The sequence below is a fragment of the Camellia sinensis genome, chromosome 12, assembly GCF_055761805.1.
Source record: "Camellia sinensis isolate YWXY chromosome 12, ASM5576180v1, whole genome shotgun sequence".
NCBI lineage: Eukaryota > Viridiplantae > Streptophyta > Magnoliopsida > Ericales > Theaceae > Camellia > Camellia sinensis.
In genome coordinates, this window is record NC_138972.1 from 136,369,106 (window position 1) to 136,393,540 (window position 24,435).

General features: G+C 31.0%; 1 protein-coding gene and 1 long non-coding RNA gene across 2 annotated transcripts; both read right to left on the bottom strand.

Annotated features, from left to right (window-relative positions):
* Positions 1-3,796: 3,796 nt before the first annotated feature.
* LOC145804805 (uncharacterized) lies at positions 3,797-9,760 on the bottom strand. Its single transcript, XR_014347268.1, has 5 exons — positions 9,556-9,760; positions 9,171-9,299; positions 8,687-8,774; positions 7,148-8,043; positions 3,797-3,982 (listed from the first exon to the last, which is right to left on the bottom strand). It is a non-coding gene; the product is annotated as an uncharacterized LOC145804805 (long non-coding RNA).
* Positions 9,761-15,742: 5,982 nt separating this feature from the next.
* LOC114323318 (squalene monooxygenase SE1) lies at positions 15,743-23,723 on the bottom strand. Its single transcript, XM_028270887.2, has 8 exons — positions 23,247-23,723; positions 19,825-19,936; positions 18,653-18,827; positions 17,885-18,053; positions 17,064-17,282; positions 16,702-16,977; positions 16,238-16,516; positions 15,743-16,112 (listed from the first exon to the last, which is right to left on the bottom strand). The coding sequence occupies exons 1-8, from the start codon at positions 23,511-23,513 to the stop codon at positions 16,008-16,010; spliced, it is 1,602 nt and encodes a 533-aa protein (XP_028126688.2). The 5' UTR covers positions 23,514-23,723; the 3' UTR covers positions 15,743-16,007.
* Between the last annotated feature and the right edge of the window lie 712 nt (positions 23,724-24,435).

The following is a 24,435-nucleotide window of genomic DNA, read 5'->3' on the forward strand; positions in this document are numbered from 1 at the left end:
AATGGTATGAATTTATGAACGAAGTAAATACTGAAATTCACTTCTTTGATTATCTTGAAAATTATTATCATAAGATAAATACTATTACAAAAACTAAATGGAAAACTTCCCCTAATATTTTTGTTTCTTCCAGTCATCCCCCTCTAGCAACTATTCTCATTGAACATAAAGGTGCTACTGTACATGCTTCTCCCTTTAAACTTCCTAGTGATGAATCAGAAATCAAAAAAGTAATTGAACAAAATAATTATACCAATCAATATTTAAAAACTATTGGTAAACAAATAGATAAAATAAAAACTTCTTTTGAGGATTACTCCACTAGTCATACATTCATTAATAAACCTTTAGACAAACCTCTTGTTAATCTTCCTAGCACTAGAAAACGGTTAAGCCTAGTTACCCAGGACACTAACATTGTTGAAGCTATTGAACAATTGTTTACTAAGATATCTACTACATCTAACGAAAAAGAAATTACTGTCCTAACACAACAACCACCTGTTGAATTTAGTAGTGACTCCGACACATCTACAAATGAAATTGGTCAATTAACCCAACAATTCCAGACTACTAATCTTAACCGAATCACACATCCCAAAGTTAATCCTACTACTCGTACTAAAAATTGGTATCTTACACCTACACCTCCCGATCTTCAATTCGAAGAAGACAATATTAACAATCAATTTTTTGTTTCGGCTAAAAAATTATATGAATGGAATATAGATGGTCTTAGTGAAAATCAAATTCTTCAAAAATTAAAACACATATCTATAGTTGCAAATAGTTACCTTAGTAATTATCCTGATTACACTCAACCTGAAATAGTCTCTTTACTTACCTTTGGTTTTACTGGTATGCTCAAATCTTGGTGGGATAAGTATCTCACTTCAAATCTACGTGAATCTATACAATATGTAGTCCAATTAGATGAAAATGATGTCCCAATCTTTGATGAAGATATATGATCAAGTAAACCTGATGGTATTAATACTTTAATATTTACTATAGTCAAACATTTTATTGGCACACCTTCTAATGTCCATTCTCGTATCCATGATCAACTTAGTAATTTAACTTGCCCTACTTTAAGCGATTTTTGATGGTATAAAGATATTTTTACCTTTAGAGTCATGCTTAGAGATGATTGTACTAAGTCATTTTGAAAAGAAAAATTCATTAATGGATTACCCAATCTTTTTGCCCATAAAATTCGAGATATTCTTAGTCTACCTACTGGTATTATAGAATATGATAATTTAACTTATGGTGATATAATTAGTATCATTCAAAAAGAAGGATTAAAAATGTTCATAGACATGAAACTTAGTCAAAAAGCTGCTAAGGGTAAACACAAAACTAAATACGAATTAGGAAATTTCTACGAACAATATAGTCTACCTCCTGTTGCACCATCACGGCGCAAACATAATAATAAGAGATCTTCACACAAATACCCTGCTAAATATAAGAAGAAATATTCACCTACCAAATCACCTAATAAGTATTATGCTAAACCAAAAAGGAAATATCACAAGCAAGCTAATCACTTTAAGATAAAGTCAAAATCTACCAAAGATGTTACTTATTACAATTGTGGAAAAAATGTTCATTATTCTAATAAATGTAAACTTAAAGAAAAACTTAAGAATAAGTTTAATCAACTACAAATTACTAAAGAAAATTAAAGTCAAATATTCGACATATTTAAACTGATTAATAACCCAAATCAATCTCCTGTTCAGTCTAGTCCATCATCCAGTGACACCACTCCTTTGAGTGATACTTCTACTTATTATTCTCCCAGTGAGAATACTGACGGAGAGATTGAATTAGGATGTAATGATACTTGCTGTAAACAAATTAATGTTCTTAGTAAATCACAACAAGAAGAAGATTCTTTAATAGAATTAATTAATAAATTAAAAAATCCTGAATTAAAAAGAAAATACACTAATAAGTTAAAATCTTTACTAATAAATAAAGACAAAAAATCCCATCAAGATAAACCAATTATTAGTCTCACAAATACTTTAGAAAGATTCCGAAAAAATAAACATAAAGAAATCATTTTACAAGATTTACAAAATGAAATTAACCAAATTAAACTAACCATTCAAGAATTAAAAGCTAAAGACAAAACATTAGACGAAGAAATTGCAATATTAAAAATCAATAAAAATCTTAATGATTTCCAAAATAATAATGATAGATGAAACTAGCTCTAGTCTTGATCCTAGCCATGTCATCTTTGATAATTCATCAACTAAATCTAATAGTGATAATCACAATGATAGTCATCGTTTAAGTATTATTAATAGAATTCATATTCAAAAATGATATTCAAAAGTCAAACTAGTTATTAATGATTTTAAAATAGAAGTCACAGCCCTCATTGATACCGGCGTTGATTTAAATTGTATTCAAGAAGATTTAATCCCCACAAAATATTATCATAAAATTAGTGAACAATTAAGTTTTGCTAATGGAAGTCAAATGAATATTAAATATAAATTACCCAAAGTACATATTTGTCAAAATAATATTTGTTTTAAAACATCCTTTGTTCTAGTCAGAAATACGACCGACAAAGTCATCCTAAGAACTTTGTTTATCTTTTTACTATATTCATTTACCACTACTAATCATGGAATAACCACACAAGCTTTTAGTCAAACAGTGACTTTTAAATTCTTGTATCCTCCTGAAATCAAAGAATTAAATCAATTAAAAGAATATTCTATATCCCAATTTATTAATTGATTAATCAAACAACTCAAATTTCTCAAAGAAGAAGTAAAATACAAAACAATTAAAACTCAATTGACTAATCCAATTCTTTTATCCAAAATTGACAAATTTAAAAACCATTTAGAAAATACCGTTTTACAATCCTTTATATTAAAATTTTTAGTGAAAGACAATTCCTACTAAGTCTCGTCCTATTCAAATGAATCATGAATTAGTGAAAATATGCAAAAAAAGAAATTAATGAATTATTAAAAAATAATATCATTAGTAATAATAAGTTGCCTTGATCTCACCCTGCTTTTTATGTTAATAAAAATGCTGAACTTGAACGTGTTCCACGATTAGTAATTAATTATAAACCGTTAAATAAACACTACTACAAATATAGATAAAGATCACACTTTTTTGGTGTGGTGTATGTTTTTTAATCACACCTTTTAAGTTTTATTAAAGTGTGGTCTTTAGGAGTGTGATTAAAAATGGTCATTTTTAATCACACTTTTTAAGTGTCATTAAAAAATGCTTTCATCACATCTTTTAAGTGTGATTAATAATATTTAGATCACACCTTTTAAGTGTGATTAAAAACATTTAGATCACACCAGTGTGGTTAAAAACATTTAGATCACACCTTTTAAGTGTGATTAAAAATATTTAGATCACACCTTTTAAGTGTGGTTAAAAACATTTAGATCACACCTTTTAAGTGTGATTAAAAACTTTAGTTCACACCTTTTAAGTGTGATTAAAAACTTTAGATCACACCTTTTAAGTGTGATTAAAAACATTTAGATCACACCTTTTAAGTGTGGTTAAAAACATTTAGATCACACCTTTTAAATGTGATTAAAAACTTTAGATCACACCTTTTAAGTGTGATTAAAAATATTTAGATCACATCTTTTAAGTGTGATTAATAACTAATAAAACCTTTGATAAAAAAAAAATTGACATATTTAAAGAATAATCAATATTATTTTTGCACGCGCATTTGAATAATGTAATACACACTATATACTATATTTTGAATCACAACCATATATTGAATGAAATAATATCATATATTTCATAAATGAAAGTTAAATGTTTAAAAGTATATACAAAGAAATTAATAAAAAAAAAATTAACTGTGATTACATACATTAAAAAATAAAAAATAAAAAACTTAAAAAAAGTAAGTTCTTGAATTCTTTGACCATATTTTGCATCTCTCCAAGAAATTTCTGACCTGAAAAATAAAAAAACAAATTAATTTAAAAACCGCCAGAAGCATATGAATAAACTTACTAATTAATTTATAAACTTACATTTATGGCATGTTTGATTGGAAGGATTAAAGCATGAGATTGGGATTATTAATCCGTGGGCCCAATCATCCTATGTTTGTTTTGACATTTTGGTTTAGGATTATTAATCCAATGGATAATTAATCCAACAAATTTGTAGGATTATTAGTAATGGGGTAGGGATGGGATAGTTAATACCACACTAATTTAATAGGATTATTAATACTTCACTATTAGTGTTGTGAATCAAACATGACCTTAGATCACACCAAAAATAATGTAATTTATCCAGTTGTTAAATTGCCCCAATCCTTTCCCCACAGCCACCAAAAATGACATAATTATTTTGATTCTCCACACAAATAGTATAAAGCTACAAAAGATATTGATACCCTTGTAGAAGCCAAAATAAATCATCAAGGCATGAATGATTTCAAACTTTCTTAAGCTAGAATAATTTAATAATAAAACAAAAAAGTGATCTAAAACTCAAGATATACACTTGTAGAAAATGACAATATTATTTGAGAAACAAGACATTTAATAAAAGATTAGATACTAAGCACGACATAACAAAGAGAGTAGGGGTAATATGTATACATCCACTCACTTATAGATCAATGTATTGTGCTAGTCTAAAACAATACAGTCTACACCATTCAAGTTTTTTTGGTGTCACTTATAGATCCACTCACTTCTCTCAAATTATTTCCCAGCAAAATACACATTAAACTCCCCTTGCTATTTTTTTGCTTCTTCAGAATCGCTGCTAATTGAATCTAGGTGTGAAATGATATACATAAAACTATGACAAACTCTAGTTCTATCAAACCTTATGAACAAAGTTTCCTTATATATGCCTAAAACACAAAATTATGAAACACCAAACATAAGCAAAAGTAAAGCAATTATAGCAATTATAGTCCATTTCATTCCATATTACACCAAACATAAGCAAAATTATGAAAATCAGATTCCAAAGTAGCAAAACCAAACAATACCAAACAATGTCATTGAAATCTCAAGTTCATTTTATTTGATACAAGACACCAAAAACACTAGTCGAAATTGTAAAATGAAGATCTCTCTTTTATGACCAAACTTGTGGAACAAAAGTGAAAAATAAACAAATAACATAACAGAGCAAAATTAAAGCAATTATAGCAATTATAGTCCATTTCTAAACCTTTTTCTCTTATTTTGTCAATCTTTATTTTGGACCTTTTTAATAAAATATTGAATTCCTTTAAACAGATTCAGATTAATAAAATATTAATAAAATATAAAATACAGTCACAGATTCAATTAAACAGATTGAATGTAAACAGACACAGATTCAGTTTGAATGTAAACAGACACAGACTAACAGACACAAATTCATGAAATTAACTGGGCAGTGAGTGTTCAGCTGAAGCACAATCATAAAAGAAAATTTATTTACTTACCAAGTTGCCCAACTCTGAGACTAGTTTCTTTACTGTAGGTACTATTATGATTGATTTATAAAATTAAGATGCTGTGGTACTATTATGATTGATTTATAAATCATGAACTCAAGGAAATTTATATGACCAGTTATCAATTTTTATCCAAATATGCACACGTTAATGTACCTTTTGGGAAATACAATTTAGAAACACAAGAGTTAAAACACTGTGTATTTACTTCAATTGGTGATCCCCAAACGTGTATCTAATAGACTGTAATTTGGCTGACTTTTCTTAGGCGTCATACTTTAGTAATAATAAAGGGATTCAAATGATCAGAAATTTGCTAACATAAGAGATTGAGTTACAGCTCCATCAAAGGCTCTAATATTTAGTCCCGAAAATTCAGAAAATATTGAAACAAGTTCGGGAACATAGGCATTTTGGAGTTGCTTTCCTCTTCATCAATTTTAGAAGGAAACGATAGTAGGCATAGGTGGAACCTGAATACAAAGAAAATTACCTGCGCAGTTCATTCACAGAGAGTATTTGACCTTCTCAAAATCCAAGTTAAATTCTGTCAGGAGATCAATGTTGGATTTTTCCATTTCTCTACTCAGAAGAATTCTATCAGGTTTTTGTTATCAGGTATGTTTTATGTCTCTACTCAAAGAATCAGTAAGTCATCCTAAGCACTACAAAGTCTCTTCCTCTATTTTCTTACTTTTGTCCTTTGATCTGGCTCTTTTAGGGTTGTTTATTGGGAGTTACATGGTGCAGTAGTATTTTCTTTAGCAATTTTGAAGAAAAAAATAATAATAATTTAACTTGCTTTTAGTAAATTAATATTAACTCATTAAAAATAATATTTTTTAGATAACAATATGGTACTTCTATTTTATTTTTCTCTATTTTTTGACAAATATCTACTTGTCTGGTCAAATATTAAGTATCGTGTGTTGTTGATTTAGACCTACTTCCACCCGTTAAAGTTTGAAGTTTTCTACTATAGACAAGTTCTTTGAAAACTTAAAAGTAGTAATTAAATATTTAAACTAAAATGGTTAGTTATGAAAATATTTTATACATATCTTAACTCCACTCTGCATTTTATATACATTATGTATTGACGATTATACAATTTATATGCTTTTTATCTTTCAAAGAACCTTACTTTTGTAATTTCAAGGACTATACACTGTTTGGTGTCTTGTTCTCACAAGATATTTGTGTTTGCTATAACTATATTTATTTTTCTACCCATTTTTATAGATGTTAAAAGTATCTTATGATACACAATATGATACAATACTCAACTCAGAAAAATAGAAAAACAATACTCAATTCGTATCCCAATTTGACAACTATGGAAATGATATTTACAACTAAGATTTTTTTCTACATACTTTCATCATATTCTTTTCCTCATTGTTTTCCATGTTAACAACACAAAGATTGATGATTTCCCTTGCATTTCCTTTTCCTTTTCCTCAAAAAATTGATGAGCCAAACAGAGGATTAGTAATCGTATCCGAGGACGGACAATCACGAATAATTTTGCAGATTGGCAAAATTATTCCAAAGCATGATTTTACTAAAGAAGAAAAATAGCACAGAATTTTGTAATAGGTCATGAAACATAAGCAATCTTGAGTAATTGATAGAGAAGCTTATGGCTACCTTACAGAACCGATATTTCTTTTCTCCTGGGCCAAAAATGATATCTTTCACAACTTTATTCCCATCAGATTCCTATTCATGTCATACAATCAATTCCAACGATATGAGATACAAAGATAATGAGAAAAGTACACAGTCTAATGTCAAATAAAAATAATAAAAACAGTAATGATAAGCAAATATATAAAATATCAAAACAAAATATGTACCAGTACTAAATTATACAAGCCCAACAGAAACAAACCAAACCCCTATTTTGACCATCCACTAGTTCTTTTGATCACCAGTGGTCTGAATGAACTTGATGTGGAAATGTAGTAATTTTCCTCATCAAAGAAATTTCATATGGTTCAGTGTCATAGGCCTGCCAATTTAAACTGGAAATTTTCCTCTTATCAAATAATGTCACTAACTGCAATAAAATGATATTACTTTCTCTGCAATAGGAATGATTAGGCAAGGGCTCAAATTTCTACTTTGTACAAAACGAAGAAAACAAAACTTTCATAATGTACAGCAATTCGTGTTACATAAAACAAAATCATACATTTAAGATTGCAGCAATCTGACCCCAAAACAAAGGTACCTCACAATGCTGAGGGATAAAATCAACTAATCTTGTTTCTTAGGCATTTGAGTTTCTAGCATTTCTTTCTTCAATATCCCTGCTAGTTCATCATTCCCTTGTTTTGAGTTTCTAGCATTTTCTTAGGCATTACATGAAGATTGGCTTTAGAAACAAATCCCTTCATAAACCCACTTTAATATTTTTTAAATAAAAAACCATTCAAAAACACATTTAAATATAAATTTGTAAGAAATTTATCAAATTTCAACTCTAACGTTATAACTACTTGTAGCCCTTAGCCCACTCATATTTGTTGAGGATCTGAAATCTGAAAATTAACCATGATAGGGAGCACAGTAACATACCAATGCACTGAAAACATCAAGCAACCAAGAAGCAAACATGATAGCAAAAGGAAAAATGTGATTGTGCTCCAATTAATGATTTATCAACATCAACACAACAAAAAAACAATATATATGACTGGTCTATAATGAATTAGTTTTACACAGGGCACTCTGTTCTATGTTTACACTTCACACCAGGATCTACACTCCTTTTTGTGGTGAACCACAAATTCTTCTTGCCCTTCCTGGTCTATTTCTTTTGTAGAAGAGCACACATGCAAACATGTGCTTATTCTTTATTCATTTTTTTGTTGTTTTCCATGATGACCTGCCCATTGGCCTTATTATTATTTGTATCAAACCATGCTTGAGCAGGACCTCTTGGAAATCTAATCTATGAGTTCCTATCTTTATCAGAGGCTTTGAACAAAAGAAAGATCCCTTTTATTAGATCTTGACAAAGCCATTTCAAATGGTAAACCTCAACCCCTACTCAAGAGTAATCATATTTAAATATAATCTGATTCAGCTTGATATAAGTAATTGCAGAGAACAGAAAACCAACCTAGACCTAGGGCAATTTCACTAAAAAAAATAAAATTGAAAAAATGCATGAATTCTTACTTGAGATCTGGGAGCCTCAAATTGGGGTTTAATCAGAGCAATCAATGTAGCTTCTTTCCTTCATTACATTGACCACAGCAGGCATGACCTGCATTTAGGGTTAAATTAGGAACAGAGGAACAAAATGAAACAAAACCTTTAGGCTGTGTTTGGATCACAGATTTTAGAAATGTGAACGAAATATAAGCTAAATTTTTTCTTTATCTCCCTCACCTTTTCCATTCTCTTTCCAAATCCATGATCCAAGCATAGCTTTAATAGGACTAAAAATCTAGATAATGATTAATAAAATCATGGTAATAATAATGGAGAATGTTGAAATTTCACTGCTCTACTAAAGAAAGAAATGGACTGCCTTTTAGAAGGTATGCAGAAAATCTGAGGCTCTATCTATAAATGAAGACCAAAGAATGGTCATAAATAACAGCTTGGAAAAATATACAGATGCAAGTTAAGATCATTTCAGCACTATCTAAAAGCTCACCAAAAGTATAGAAATGAATGAAAGGTCCAATGTCACCAAGTCAACTTTCCGTGGAAGTCCAGGAAGATATCTCAAATTTGTCCGTTCTACAACACTCGCACGTTCATCACGACGAATTTTGTCTGCAACCTATTTAAAAAATCAACATCAACCATTACTCGTTAACAAATGTGAAATCCAAATATACAAGAACCACATTTGGAGGTCTCTAAGTTCAACGGCAGATTAACATTGGCAGAGCCAGAAGCTCTTTTATTACCACTAGCAGTGCCTATAAGACATTGCAAATTAGACTCAGATCATCAAAAGAAGAGAAGAAAAGAGAAGAAGATGAAAGCAGAAGAAGATGAGAAGAAGAGAAAAACAGAGAGAGAGAGAGAGATACCTCAGTCAGTAATGTAGAATCTAGATCGATCGCCGACGACGCCGTGTAGATCGATCACCAACGCCGTGTAGATGATCGCCGACGCCGTATATGTAGATCGTCCGACGATGGGTAGGGTAGTAGAGAGAGACAGAAAGAGAGAGTTGAGAGAGACAGAGACATGTTGAAGAACCTAGGGCTACAAAACGTGAAATGAAAAAAAAATGAGGCAACACAGGGGGAAAAGGGGGAAAATAAGTGAGGGCGCGGGCGGGTTGGGTGAACAGATTAAATTGACGGATTGCCCGCGACCCGACCCGAATCCGAGAAAATGAAAAATATGGATCCGTATTTGTCCGCCACATGTCGCGCGTCCACCCAAAACTCAACGGATCGGGTCGGGTCGGGTTGGGCGGGTGTGGCAGGCCAAGCCATCCGCTGCACACCCCTAGTTTCCATCCATAAAAGCTATTAAAAAGTCACACTAAAAATAAATATAATCACATGTTAAATAGAATGTGTGATTAAAAAAATATATATAATTACATTTAATTAAAAAGTAATATAAAAAATAAATATTATCACACTCAATCAAATTAAATATGATTAATATATATCAATCTAATTTTTCTATCATATTTCTAATAAAAGTCAGATATTTTAATTTGTTAGAGCGGGAATGGAAAACAAAAAAACAGGCGGGAATAAAAAAAAAAAATTTTGTCAGAAATGAAATTTAAATAACAAAATAATGTCGTTTAACTTTCTTTCTTTCTTTTTTGCGACGGGAGTTGCCGCCGTCAAAAAAAAATATTTTTTGTTAAAATATATATTTTTTTGTAATTAATGATTTTTTTTTTTTTTTTTTTTGTAGAGGATAGAAAGTGGCAGTAGTGGTGAAGGTGGTGGATAAGAGATGATGGTGGTGGTGGTGGTAGCGGCGAAGGAGATTAATGGTGAAGTTGTGGTAGTGGTAGAGTAGATGAAGTGGCAAGGATGAATGAGAGGTAATGGTAGTAGTAGTGGCAGTAGTGGTGAAGGTGGTGGATAGGAGATGATGGTGGTGGTGGTGGTGGTGGTGGTGGCGAAGGAGAGTAGTGGTGAAGTTGTGGTAGTGGTAGAGTAGATGAAGTGGCAAGGGTGAATGAGAGGTAATGGTAGTAATAGTGGCAGTAGTGGTAGTGGTGGCAATGGTAGTAGCAATGGTAGTCGTAGAGGTGAAGTGGCGACAGTGGTAGTAATGGTGGTAGTGGAATGGCGTTTGCAGTAGTGGTGAAGGTGGTAAAGGAGATGGGTGGTGAGAGAGAGAAAAATGAGTAAGAGGCAGATAGAGGAGAGAAAGAGAGAGAGAGAGAGACAAAGACAGAGTGATGAGCAAGAGAGAGACAAAGTGGTCGCTAAAAGTGCATTTTCTTGTAGTGGATAGATAAATCGAGAGGGAGCTCAGTAAATAGAGAAGACAAAAGGGAGAGAGTGGGCAACGCGAACATAGTGGGAGAGAAAGAGAGAGAGAAAGAGAAGAGAGAGAGAGAGACAAAAAGATAGAGAGTGAGAGACAGAAAAAAGATAGAGAGAGAAGAGAGATGAACGAGAGAGAGATAGAGAGAAGAGAGATCAGCGAGAGAGACATAAAGAGAAGAGAGATGAACGAGAGAGAGAGAGAGAGAAGAGAGATGAGCGAGAGAGACAGAGAAATATGAGAGAGATAGAGAGAAGAGAGATGAACGAAAGAGACAGAGAGAGAAAAGAGATGAGAGAAGAGATAGATGAGTGAGAGAGAAAGACAGATAAACAGAAAGAAAAGAGAGATGAGTGAGAGAGAGAAAGAGAAGAGAGATAAGAAGATGAAAAAAAAGGTGAAAAGATATAGACAAAGAGAGAGGGAGAGAACAAAAGAGCAAAAAGAGATAAACGAGAGAGAGATGAGCGAGAGAGATAACGAGAAGAGAGATAGAGAAGAGAGACAGAGAGAGATGAGAGAGATAAACAGAGAGAAAGAGATAGAGACAGACAGACAGAAAAGAGTGATGAGTGAGAGTGAGAGTGAGAGTGAGAGAGAGAGAGAGAAAAGAGACAGAGACAGAGAGATAGAAAGATGAAAAAATTGGTGAAAAAGTTCCGTGTCTAAAACCTCATTTTCTAGTAGTGAGTCATCTCTATCATTCATGGGTAGAATAGAGGCGCGGATTTGGGAATTGTATATTTTATATAAAAATCAAATTGAAATATTTTATACAATCACATCTATTTAGGGAGTGTGATTAAAAAGTAGTAATGTATATATAATCACACTTTAATTAAAATGTGTGATTAAAAAATATATATATAATCACACTTATTTAAAAAGTGTGATTAAAAAGTAGTAGTGTATATATAATCACACTTTAATTAGAAGGTGTGATTAAAAAATATATAAATAATCACACTTTAATTAGAATGTGTGGTTAAAAAATATCTATATAATCACACCTATTTAAAAAGTGTGATTAAAAAGTAGTAGTGTATATATAATCACACTTTAATTAGAATGTGTGATTAAAAAATATATAAATAATCACACTTTAATTAGAATGTGTGGTTAAAAAATATATATATAATCACACTTATTTAAAAAGTGTGATTAAAAATTAGTAGTGTATATATAATCACACTTTAATTAAAAGGTGTGATTAAAAAATATATAAATAATCACACTTTAATTAGAATGTGTGGTTAAAAAATATCTATATAATCACACCTATTTAAAAAGTGTGATTAAAAAGTAGTAGTATATATATAATCACACTTTAATTAGAAGGTGTGATTAAAAAATATATAAATAATCACACTTTAATTAGAATGTGTGATTAAAAAATATATATATAATCACACTTGTTTAAAAAGTGTGATTAAAAAGTAGTAGTGTATATATAATCACACTTTAATTAGAAGGTGTGATTAAAAATATATATATATAATCACACTTAATTGAAAAGTGACATAAAAAATAAATATTATCACACTCAATCAAATTAAGTGTGATTAAAATATCAATCTAATTTTTTTTATCACACTTCCAATAAAAGTGAGATCTTTTTTTTTGTCAAAGTGTGATCTTTAACTATTTTTGTAGTAGTGAAAGTTTTAGAATGGATACGCTATCAAATCCCTAATAAAAAGATCTCATTAAAAGACTTAGTCAAGCTGTCATCTTTAGTAAATTTGATCTTAAAAGTGGATTTTGACAAATACAAATTCATCCTGATGATTGCTATAAAATTGCCTTTACTACACATTTTCGCCATTACGAATGGAATGTCATGCCCTTTGGATTAAAAAATGCTCCTAGTGAATTTTAAAACATAATGAATGGAATTTTAAACCTTTTAGTCATTTTTCTATTGTTTACATAGATGATATCCTCATTTTCTCTAAGTCAATCAATGTACATTGGAAACATCTTAATTCCTTTCTCCATATTATCAAATATAATGGTCTAGTCATTTCTGCTCCTAGGATTAAGCTATTTCAAACTAAAGTTAGATTCTTAGGTTATGATGTCCACCAAAGTACTATTCTTCCTATCAGTCGATATATTGAGTTTGCTTCTAAGTTCCCTGATGAAATCTTAGACAAAACCCTGTTACAACCGTTTTTAGGTTCCTTAAATTACATTGTTGAATTTTACAAAGACCTTAGGAAAACTTGTCAACCCTTTTCTGATAGGTTGAAATATAATCCTCCTCCTTGGTCTTCTACTCATACTACTATTGTTCAACAAGTCAAAAAATATATCAAGACCTTACTTGTCTTGGCATTTCTACTGAAAATTCATTCAAAATTATTCAGACTGATGCTTCTGATGTTGGTTATGGTGGCATTCTCCTTCAGAAAATCACTCCCCATAATCTGAACAAATTGTTCGTTTTCATTTTGGTGTTTAGAACAAAGCATGGAAAAATTATAGTACTATTAAAAAAGAAATTTTATCTATTGTTTTAGGTATTAGTAAATTTCAAGATGACATTTTAAGTCAAAACTTCCTATTACGTGTTGATTGCAAAAGTGCTAAATATGTTTTGCAAAAAGATGTTCAAAATATTGGTACTAAACATATTTTTGCTCGATGACAATCCATTTTAAGTATTTTTGATTTTGATATTGAATATATTCCTAGTAGTCAGAATTTCATCCCTGATTTCCTTACACGAGAATTTTTACAGGGAGGATAGTGCATGATGCCTACTCCTTATTGTTCTACAAATAGATTACAAGTCATAAGATACGGCAAAACTATTCGCTATTATAAGTTTATAATATCCTATTTAAAGTCACTACAAAATGACTCTTACCTTCAATTCAATCAGATTAGAAGTTATTGCAATTTCATTGCTCATTACACTAATCTAGTTAACTTTCATATGGATGGATTAGATGTCCTTAGTGGATGCTAATCTACTTATGTCATTTTTCTTTTAGATGTCAAGGCACAAACCTACTACAAAACCTCTTGCCATTATGCCAACCAGTCAACCCATTGTTGCACCTCCAATTGATCTAGTCAACCGATACCAAATTCTTGGTAATATTCATAAACCTAGTTACACTTCGGCTCTGACTTCAGACTCTTTTGCCTGCCAGTCAATTATACCAATGCCTCCTAACAAGTCTACCCTAAGAACAAATTATATTCTTAAACAGTCATTCAACATTTTTTACAAAGAACCAGTCCATAAAAATATCCACAATGTTCTTGAATTAGTCAAATCCTATTTCCCTAATAGATGGCATTTCATTCCTTCCCATCTCGATAAGTCAATAACCTTTTATAAGGATATTCTTTTCCACCATAAGTCAATAGTCATTAAACTTATCTATGATCGCGTCCAGACCAGTAAAATTATTTATCATTCCTTATACATTCATAATATTGTTTCCATGGAAGAATAGGGTCTCCTTTTTCTACTACGAGACCTTCCTAACTATGATATACAATATAGTTACTATGATTACATTGAAGCTTGGTTCAAAATCCTCCTACATCCAAATGAGTCATAGTCATTCTTGGTTTTTCTCATTTGACCACAAATTCAAATCAGAATTCCCTTCTTGGTTCCTGAGATGGTGGTCACAGCATGGTGTCATCCCAGAAATCATCCCTTCTGAGTTAATAGAACAAGTCAATTACTTTTCTTCAATTTACAAGCTCAGCCAGTATAAAAGTCAGTTTCCTGATTACTCCATTTTATGTTCAAATATAAAGTCCCTTGAATTTTTAAATGGCAATACAGTCTATCCAATAACATAGTTAGTTGTCAACATTTTGTTAAATGGTGGGATGCATTCAAAGCCCATCGTATTATTGAACAAGTCCAGCAAGAATTTCCAGTTAACATTCATGTCCCAACTCCTACAATGGTCAAGTCTTAGCAAAACCCAAATGCTTCAATCACACAAGAAAGCCCACTTCCTCTCACTACAGTCAGACTTGAAAACCCATCAACCAGCATTGAACCTTTCAATCCCACTTCCTCTCACTACAGTCAGACTTGGAAACCCATCAACAACCTTCCAAATCCAAGTCCTCCAAGGTCAAAGCCCAAAGCAAAGCCTAAGTCAATCTCTAGTGATGAATTGATCCAAATGGCCAAATTATTGATGGCCCAAGCAAATTCACAAATTGAAATTTCAGCCTCAGATGATTCAGCCTTCTCTAAAGCCTTAACCAGTCATGATCGAGATATGGTCGACAATTCCAAAATGCTCAGGACCCATAAACCTAAAAAAGTCATTGGATTCCATATATATACATCAGCTTCAGTTACATTTCACCTAACTTTTCTCTTTCCCTTTCAAAATCTGTTCTCAAATCCTCAAACAAAACACAGCGTAAGTAATTTAGTTACTAGTAAATGCCATCGTCACACAATGGGTTCAATTACCATATGATGAGCTATGTAAACAGAGATTCATAATGCTTTCCAAAAAAAAAACAAATTCAGTAATGCCATGTATTGAAAATTGCATATGCCTACAAGAAGAAAAGAAAAGAAAAGAAAATCTGTATATGCCCACCTAAATAAGAAACTCTGTAACTTCCATCTTTTCTATAGTTATCCAATTTTCTTGATCTACCTCAACTGCAATGCTTATCGATCTCCATGGATTAATGGCTATAATTTTCCATAAAACAATAATAAATCAAATCGAATGTGTAACACATATGAAGAGAGCATAAGATGGAGTACTCTTATTTACATTTTCTTCAAAAATCATACAATTCGAGTTCAGAGGGAAAACTTATTCACAGTTCAAGAAAACAACCAATTATTCTGAAGTACAACAAATTCCCTACAGTATTATGCTCTCTCCTTAGCATGGCTAGGCTAGATAACCCCCTTCATTTTTAATTTTATTTTTTTCATAAGGGGAAAATATTCTGAATTCGACTCTCTCGAGTACTAAAAGAACTATAATTCCTTCTTTTAATTGACTCAGTTACCAGGGGGAGCTCTATAATATGCGGGAACCATTACAGGGAAGAACATTTGTCTGACTCCTTCTGCCTTTATAATTGGAAAAATGATACCCGATGCACCCTGAAATGAATCAAATTAAAAAGACACATTACTAAACAAAGAAAGGAAATTTAAGGAAGAAAAAGAATTGAAAAAAATGAATCAATTCTGTTTATTTATTGCAAAATGATGGACATAATACTGACCGAAATCAATCTGGCTCCAAGCCACACTCGTTTGGGTGAAGGAAATGGAAGCAACAAGCGGCCAACGCCATAGACAGCAACGGCAAAGAAATGGAGAACGAGGCTCAACGGGCGAGGGTTTAGGCCGGACAGTAGAGAGACAGGTCCATTTGAGAAAATGCCACCAAGGCTCAGATAATCAAAACAAGCTCTGCGCATTTCTTGCCTTGCTTTGTCAGGGGATGCACAGAAAACCTTGTACAGTGCGCCTGCCAACGTGTTTATTGTGGATGCCACCGGCTGCAAAAGTAGATCAATGGAAACAAGATCAAACCATTTTGTAAATGACAACTCCAAATTCTTGCTCATACTAATGAGTTTAAGTTTATTCTTCCTCAATTCAATAACTCTTTAACATAAAAAAATGGACAAAGCATGATACAATCGACAACGTTGGTGAATAGAATGTCTATGCCACGACTCACCTTACGCAACGTGTAGAACGATTCAAGATACTTGCACAAGGCAGTGGCATCATTGAGATCACGTAGCGGTCGGAGAAGATCCCTTAGCACAACAATGTCCGATAGAGCCACAGTCATCCCTCCTCCGGTTAACGGATGTCGCATATTAAATGCATCACCCATCAGAAGCGCACCGGGAGTGGGATGGGGAGCAGCAGGCATGCTTCTATTTGGCATTGTTCTTATGTTTCCTTTGTCAATTGCTGCTAAGAAGGACTTACATAATTCAGGAGGAATCTGAAACACAAAAATCACTTCATGAATCAAAATTTAGTGCTAAAAACAAAATGAGTAGTGTTTTCTGTTGAGTGTGTTTTGGAGACCTGAGGAGCAACCACTGTCTTCAAATATTGTTCCATTTCGCCATTTGAAATGGAAGGTACCTTCTGCCCTGGTACATCAACAAGGCAGCGAATCTCGGTGCTGCCGATGGGATAGAACAGGATTGGGGAAGGGTCAGCAAGAATAACGTGCCCGTGATTCGCATGTGGGAGCTGACAGTTTTCCAGGACCAAGCCAACAAAACAGGAAGGCACATCTACCTGTAGAGAGTGAAATTTGATTATGTTTGTGTCAAGTTCAACAGAATGTGGATAACTAAACTTGCTGATGAGTTCCAAATCCTAAACACATGAGCAGGGTATCTTGAATCCAAGTTTCTAGTAGGAAAAGAACTAGAGACCTAAACACTACATTTGTTTCAGCAGAAAATGGTTTCCACATTTTCTAGTTTGTACAATAAAAAATGAAAGTCAACAAAAAAAATAAACTTATTGCGCAGAAAATATTTTCTATTTTTGAAAAGTAGAAAACATTTACCAAACAAAACTGTTTCCAATGCCAATAAGCTACTACCACCACCACCACCAACATCCCCTATCACTACCACTATGACCACCCTACCAACATCCCTTCCACCACCCTACCACTATTGCTGTTGCCGCTGCTACCACCACACCAATTTCACCACTACCATAACCACTAACATATTAGTTTCACGGTCGCAACTAAATATAAATAAATATTGTTAAAAAAAATATTTTTTGCCAAAATAATCAAAATCTAAGTTGAAAACATTAGATGGAGTTATGAATAACAGAACAAGATTGTGGAATTGTAACATGATTAGGGGCAGCATATTAACCTTGGAAGTGCAGAGAGAGCGTCGCAAATTCGAAAAACAACCATCACAGACAATTGTGAGTGGAGCAAATGCTGCGGATTCCTTACCATTCTTGGTCTTGTATTGCACTCCTTGGATTGTCCCCTTTTCTTCAAGTAGAGATGTAACTGTTCCTTGTTCTAATGTTACGCTATCAAGTTTAAAAGTGGAAATTGATTAGAAATTGAGAATGAATGGCTTATTGGTCAAATAAGGCCAAGTTTGGGTAGTATGAAAAAATTTAAAAAGTCAAAAAGTTACTCAAAAAGTTAAAAAGTTAACACTATTCACCAAAAGTCAATAATTACGGCTGCACAACTCCCAATCCTAATTTTTCTCTACAAATCAATTTTTACAATTTTTTATTACACATTTTTTCATAAAAAGTCAAAAAGTTAACCCAAACATCCATATTTTTGCCCTCAACTTTTTAGTTTAAAAAGATAAAAAGTACACTTATTTAGGACACCCCAAACAACCCCTTAGTCTGCTTGGCACTAACTAGGCATTCGTTGATTAAGTAATTAAATAGCACAGAGAATTTTGCATTCTACATTACATCGAGTTCTACTTTAATTCTTTATATTTTAATAATCGTAAAATGTGACACTTCCATTAATTTGATATTAAATTGCCTAACGAAAATTGTAATGTGACCTTTATTTAAGAATTTTTTAGGATAAAAATGCAGTTTTCTTATGAAAGCAAAACCAAACATTTTAGGAAGGGAAGAGGAAACAAAAACAATACTTGGGAAGAGATGCAGCTTTCTCCCTCATTCGCTGTATGAAACGCCCGTTGTGAAAGCTTCTTCCGGCCACATCAGAACCAAAATTTTCCAAAGGGTAAGGCAGTTTAGCATCTCTACCATCCTTATACAGAGCATATCCAATTATTCGCTGGGCATCAATCTCATTCAGAGCATCTGCACAATGCACATATATACATGTATTAATATACTGTCACTACTATTTACATAATACCCACACCTAATTCTAAGACAAGAACAAGCATAAATAAAAGAATCAAAACAAAAAAATTAAAACAAATTTTATTGCGAAGCAGAGAATTGTTCTCATGGAACAGATTCTATTCTAGTACTGTTGTGAGATACCTTCTTGTACTTTTATTTGTAAGGTGGTTTTTGAAGAAACGGAGGGCAGAGTATGTTAGCTTGAGGCCCAGAGCCGAAGTAAAAGTTACTCAATTATACGTTGTCCAGGCCCATGTTAGGTCTAATGGCAACACCCCAGACCAAAATTGTTAGTGCGATAGCTAGTGATAAAACTAGGAATTTAGCTGAGGAGGCAATACTACGTCAAATCGATTTAGGAGACAAAGTAGTGTGGTTTGATTTAATAAACAAATCAATTATCAATATTTCAAAATTATTCTAATTTCACACATATTATTACAATAAAACAATCATGCCATTCAAATTTATAGAACTCTCATGCAATACAAATAAAAATTATTATAATAAAAATGAAAATATCAATAAAATACACCTAATAAAAGGAAAGGCTTTCTTAAATTTATTTATGAAGCAAATAAGGAGTTAATCTATGTTCCTATTTTAGACAATGGTGTATTGTGTTTATTGAAAAATTGAAAAAAGAATAAAAAAAATTAGAGGCATGATATATATATATATATATACACAGTGTGATTTTAAAAAAATAGAGGGAGTGTCAGTGTAATTTACCTAAAAGAAAATTGTAAGAAGTTGAGATACTTAGAATAATATAAGGCGGTTGAATTAAAGAAATTTCAAGTTTTGTAGTTCTTATTATGCATAGTAAATTTGATTTGCTCCTCTTGGTGGAGGTAGACGTATTCCTGAACTACATGTATTTTTTATCTTGATATGTAATTGGAACATTAAGATCTGTTTGGCAATTATATGTATCCTATAGCTTTACCTTGAAGACCCAACTCAATTAGTTTCAAATAGCCTCCGGGTTGAAGAAGTTCACCAACAATTCTATCTGGCTCACTCAAGTCTCTCTCGATTACGTGTACTCGCCGACCATCCTGCAATGATTATAGATGCTGATTAGACTCAAACCCAACAGAACTAAAAAAAACACATGTACAGAAACCATCTAATAACCAAACAAATCTTGTCATGATGCTTTTCTTTTTTGTCGGTTCGCCCACATCTTGTGCATTTGTACATGGGAGAGGATTCACTCCGGTTGGATTTTCCATTTTGAGAGTGTTGTTGGATCTCCCGTGGGTCTACCATGGAATCCGCATCGATAATCCGAACCATTCAATATGTAAAGCTTATTGAATACTTTATCTCGGTAAAAAGATCACGTTGATCGAATAGCGATTGTTATTTAATCACATCACTGTTATTTAATCACATCACATTTGTATCAATAGTTTATTTTAAAAATTATACTTACCGTTGATACAAATGAGACATGATCAAGTGATTATTAATATCCGATCAATGTAATTTATTATAGAGATGAAATACTCGACGAACCCTATCTATCGAACGGTTCGAATCATTGTTGCAAACACCACGGTGAGCCTACGAAGGCCCAGCAACACTCTACAATCTGATTTAGATTGAAGAGATGTCTTGCCTTTATATATCGTCTTCAATAGCTGGATACCACGTGATTAGTTTCTTGCATAATATAACCTATCGTTTAAAATAATTTGATATTTTGCCCAAGTTTGGACAAAAATTCCCCTATTTCTCTAATAAAATTCAGATAGAAGGGTATTGGAATTTATTTAAATACAAATTGAATAAATTAATGACTAAATTAACATAATTAAAATATTATTAAGGCTTAAAATGACACAATTAAATATAGATAACCAAAATGATAGAATTGTCACTTTGGTGTACTCTCCGAAACTCATTTTCTTGTCAAAACTTATTTTAGCCACTTTAAAAAATATAATGCAAGTCAAAAAGTTAAGAATACGTTAAATAAATTATTATTATTACTATTTTTTTTTTATAAAAATGATGAGTGTGTGTAAATTATTATGTAAAAAAATTCAGTGTGTTTGCTTTGAGTTTTTTGAATTAAGTTTTTTGAAATTTGAGATTTTTGTTTTTTGTGTTTTTTTATTTTTAGTGAATATTTTTAAAATTTTAAGCATTTTTTTTACTTTTTTAGATGTACCTTATTTAGATGTATTTAAAAAGTAAAAAATTTGTAAAAAAATATTTTAAAAAATTAACAAATACATAAAAATACGAAAAACATGCTAAATTTTCGTTTTTTTTTGTATTTTTTTATATTTTTGGTATTTACTAAATTTTTAAAAGATTTTTTCACAAAAATTATACTTTTTATGTGTATATATGTTAAGTGTGTCTAAGAATTAAAAAAAAAAAATTGCTTCAACTATTAAAAAAATTCAATAAAAACAAAAAAATACAAAAAATAAAAAAGTAAAATTTTTTAAAAATTATTTTTAGAAAAACGAAACCAAACAAGCTTACAAGCTGAAACAAAACGAAACCAAACAACCACTGTCTTCAAATATTGGTATCTCTAAATTATTTTTTTTCTTTTTTTAAATTTATTTTAAATCAACATAACTTTTTAGCCCAACTCATTTTTGAAATCCGACAGAGACCCAAAAGGATGTGAAGTTTAGGGCTTTAAAGCTGAAAGTAGCCGTTAAAAAAAGGCTGTTAATTTGTCCACTCCAAGAAAAAAAAACTTCCTCCTCTGTAACACATCAACTAATGCTAATGCTCATATCCAACAACACCGCTATGATTGATCAAGGATTTAATTATGCAAGTGCCTCCTTATTATAAATTAATCAAGACAAAAAAAATAGAATAAAGTGAATTAACATTATTATTGTTGTATTTGAATTATTATAAATTTAAAGAGAAAGAAATAATTAAAGAAATGGAATAAAAAATAAAAATAAAAAGTTACTTTCCCCACTTTTAGTTGATGTGTTACGAGTCAAATGAAAAGTGGGGAAAATAAAAATAAAAACAGATTAGTCAATTTTTTTTTTTTTTGGTTTATTACTCAAAAAAATTTCTCATTCTCTTTATTTTTTACACTTTTTTTTAGGAAAAAATTAATAAAACATTCATCTCTAACTTTAGATAGTAGGAGCGATCTAAGATATATATATATATATTTATTAGTAAAGTCTTTTGATGAAAAATTTCTAAAATCATATGAGAGAAATCAAATAAATTAGAGATGAATAAATTTCTCTGTGAAATCAAATAAATTTCTCTATATCAAGGCGAAAAATTTATGTGTCAAATTTTCTCTGTAAAAATGTTGAGAGATCCTAACTATTATAAAATATTATATATTTTTTATTTTATAAAATTTTGATATCAGAAATCTTTAAAAAAAAATCTCATTTCTTTAATATAAAAAGTCAATTATTTCCAAATATTATTTTTTCACTGCATATTTCAACAATAAATTACAAAATTACTTCCCAAACCAACCCGCACTGGGTGAATTGATCAACAACTGCATCTAAACAGATGAATCAATTGACTCCTTAAAACAGAGCCGTGAATACAAAGTTGACGAATAAAGTCCGATATACATGTGTGAATCCAAAATTCTTAAGGTGTGTTTAGATTTATAGATTAAGAATTAAGAATTTTGTAAAAGGAATAATAATAACAATAAATGAAATAGAAAATTAAAAAGAAAGAAAAATGCCTTTTGTGGTCAATAGACAAAAATTTACAATATTAAAAGAATTATATCGGTACAAGTCTAACGACAAAAAACTGATAATGCGAAAGAAAATAAACAATACAACAAAAATCTTTAAAAAATAATTCACTATTAAATAATTTCATATAAAAAATTTTGGTTTAAAAATAATTAACTAACCCATTTGGTTTAAAAATAATTCACTAATAAAAATTTCATATAAAACAATTTATTCAGAATAAAATGGTAGTGATATCTTTAAAATTATAAATTAAAATAATAAAGGTTATGATTTGAAATGAAAAAACACAACAAATTATATCATTCTATTTAAAAATTTTGTACAAACATTCTATATATCAAAAAATTCATACAAGTTGTTTATGGATTTTTTTTTTTTTTTTTCTCCATTTTCCTTTCTATCTAAAATTCAAACACAAGGTAAAAAAATTTAAAAATTGTTCAAAAATTTGAAAAATAGATCCATAATGTCTGAAAAATTAGGAAACACTAGCTTCCGTTATAGATATAAATGATAAATGATATACACACAAAGAATATGCATATATATATATATATATATCAATATGATTCATGTGTGCATGAAAGAGAGAGAGAGAGAGAGAGAGAGAGAGAGAGAGAGAGAGAATTATTACTTTGCCAAGAGTGTAAGCGAGTGCAGAACCAGCAACACCGGCACCGACAATAATGACGTCGGAAATTCCATCAATCTCGGCCCGGTGAGATCCATTGACAGAGGTCTTGACGCTCTCGTGACTCTGAATCGCCATTGAAGAAGTTCTGTTCTTCTTCTTCATCGTTTTCATTCTGGAATTATACAATAGAACGAAACCTAACAGAGAAGCAATTACTCCGCCAAGAAGGTACTGGCAATCCATCATCATCAACATCTTCACCTCCATAAATGAATAAGAAATTGCGTATGTGACTGTGAATTTCAATTTCTCTCTCTCTCTCTCTCTCTCTAAAAAGATTTCTCTCTCTAGAATGCTGCTTTTTCCGCGTGGAGAGCGTTGGGGATGGAGTGAAACGTTGAGAGTTGTATCCGAAATGGCGCCTTTTATAGACCAGAAAACAAAAGGAGGACTCCCTCCGGTTCAAAGATGTTGTTCAGCCTGTAGAGTTTATTCCGGATTTTATTTTGATAATTTAAATTATTTATTTTATTAATATTTCATATGTTTTATTTAAAAAAATTATTAATTTGATAATTATAACTAGCTTATTTTGGAGTGTTTTGGGAAGATGATTAAAAATTACATTTTGATTTTTTTTAGTTTTTTTCGTGAGAAGAAAAAGTGAGTTAAAAGTTAGGAAGTGACTTTTAACTTACTTCTCAAAATAGGCTTTTATTGTATTTATCATAAAAAAAATATATAATCTATTTTTTTATTGTTCATTTTTTTTGTAAAAAATATAATAAATTGAATTAATTTCAATTATCAAATCAATATAATTATTTTTATAAATAAAATACATAAAATATATAACAAAATAAATTATTTGAATTATGAAAACCACGGACAACGCGTTCAGTCCATTTGGAGGGGATCCTCCTCCAAAACAAACAAACAAATAAATAAAAAAAAAAAAAAAAACCATATAAAAAGGGAAATCGAATCCCGAAGCTTAAGCTGCTTGTATGAAAAGGGAAAAAAAAAAAATCCGTGTGGGCGCCTACCACTATTTACTTTCTTACTCTTTTTTTTTTTTTTTTTAAATAATAATTTTTTAATAGTATAATTATTACACTTTAAAAATATTAATTTTTAAAAATTATTATTTGATAGTATATTTTTTTGACAACATCAATTGTTATAATTG

Excerpts from the sequence above, each read along its gene's own strand:
- LOC114323318 (XM_028270887.2), bottom strand. The coding sequence starts at position 23,513 with ATGGAGGTGAAGATGTTGATGATGATGGATTGCCAGTACCTTCTTGGC. Across the intron at positions 18,828-19,824 it reads AATTGAGTTGGGTCTTCAAG|ATGCTCTGAATGAGATTGAT; the intron begins GTAAAGCTATAG and ends TGCATTGTGCAG. Across the intron at positions 16,517-16,701 it reads CGTTCTACACGTTGCGTAAG|CCGGTGGCATCCACAATAAA; the intron begins GTGAGTCGTGGC and ends CTACTTTTGCAG.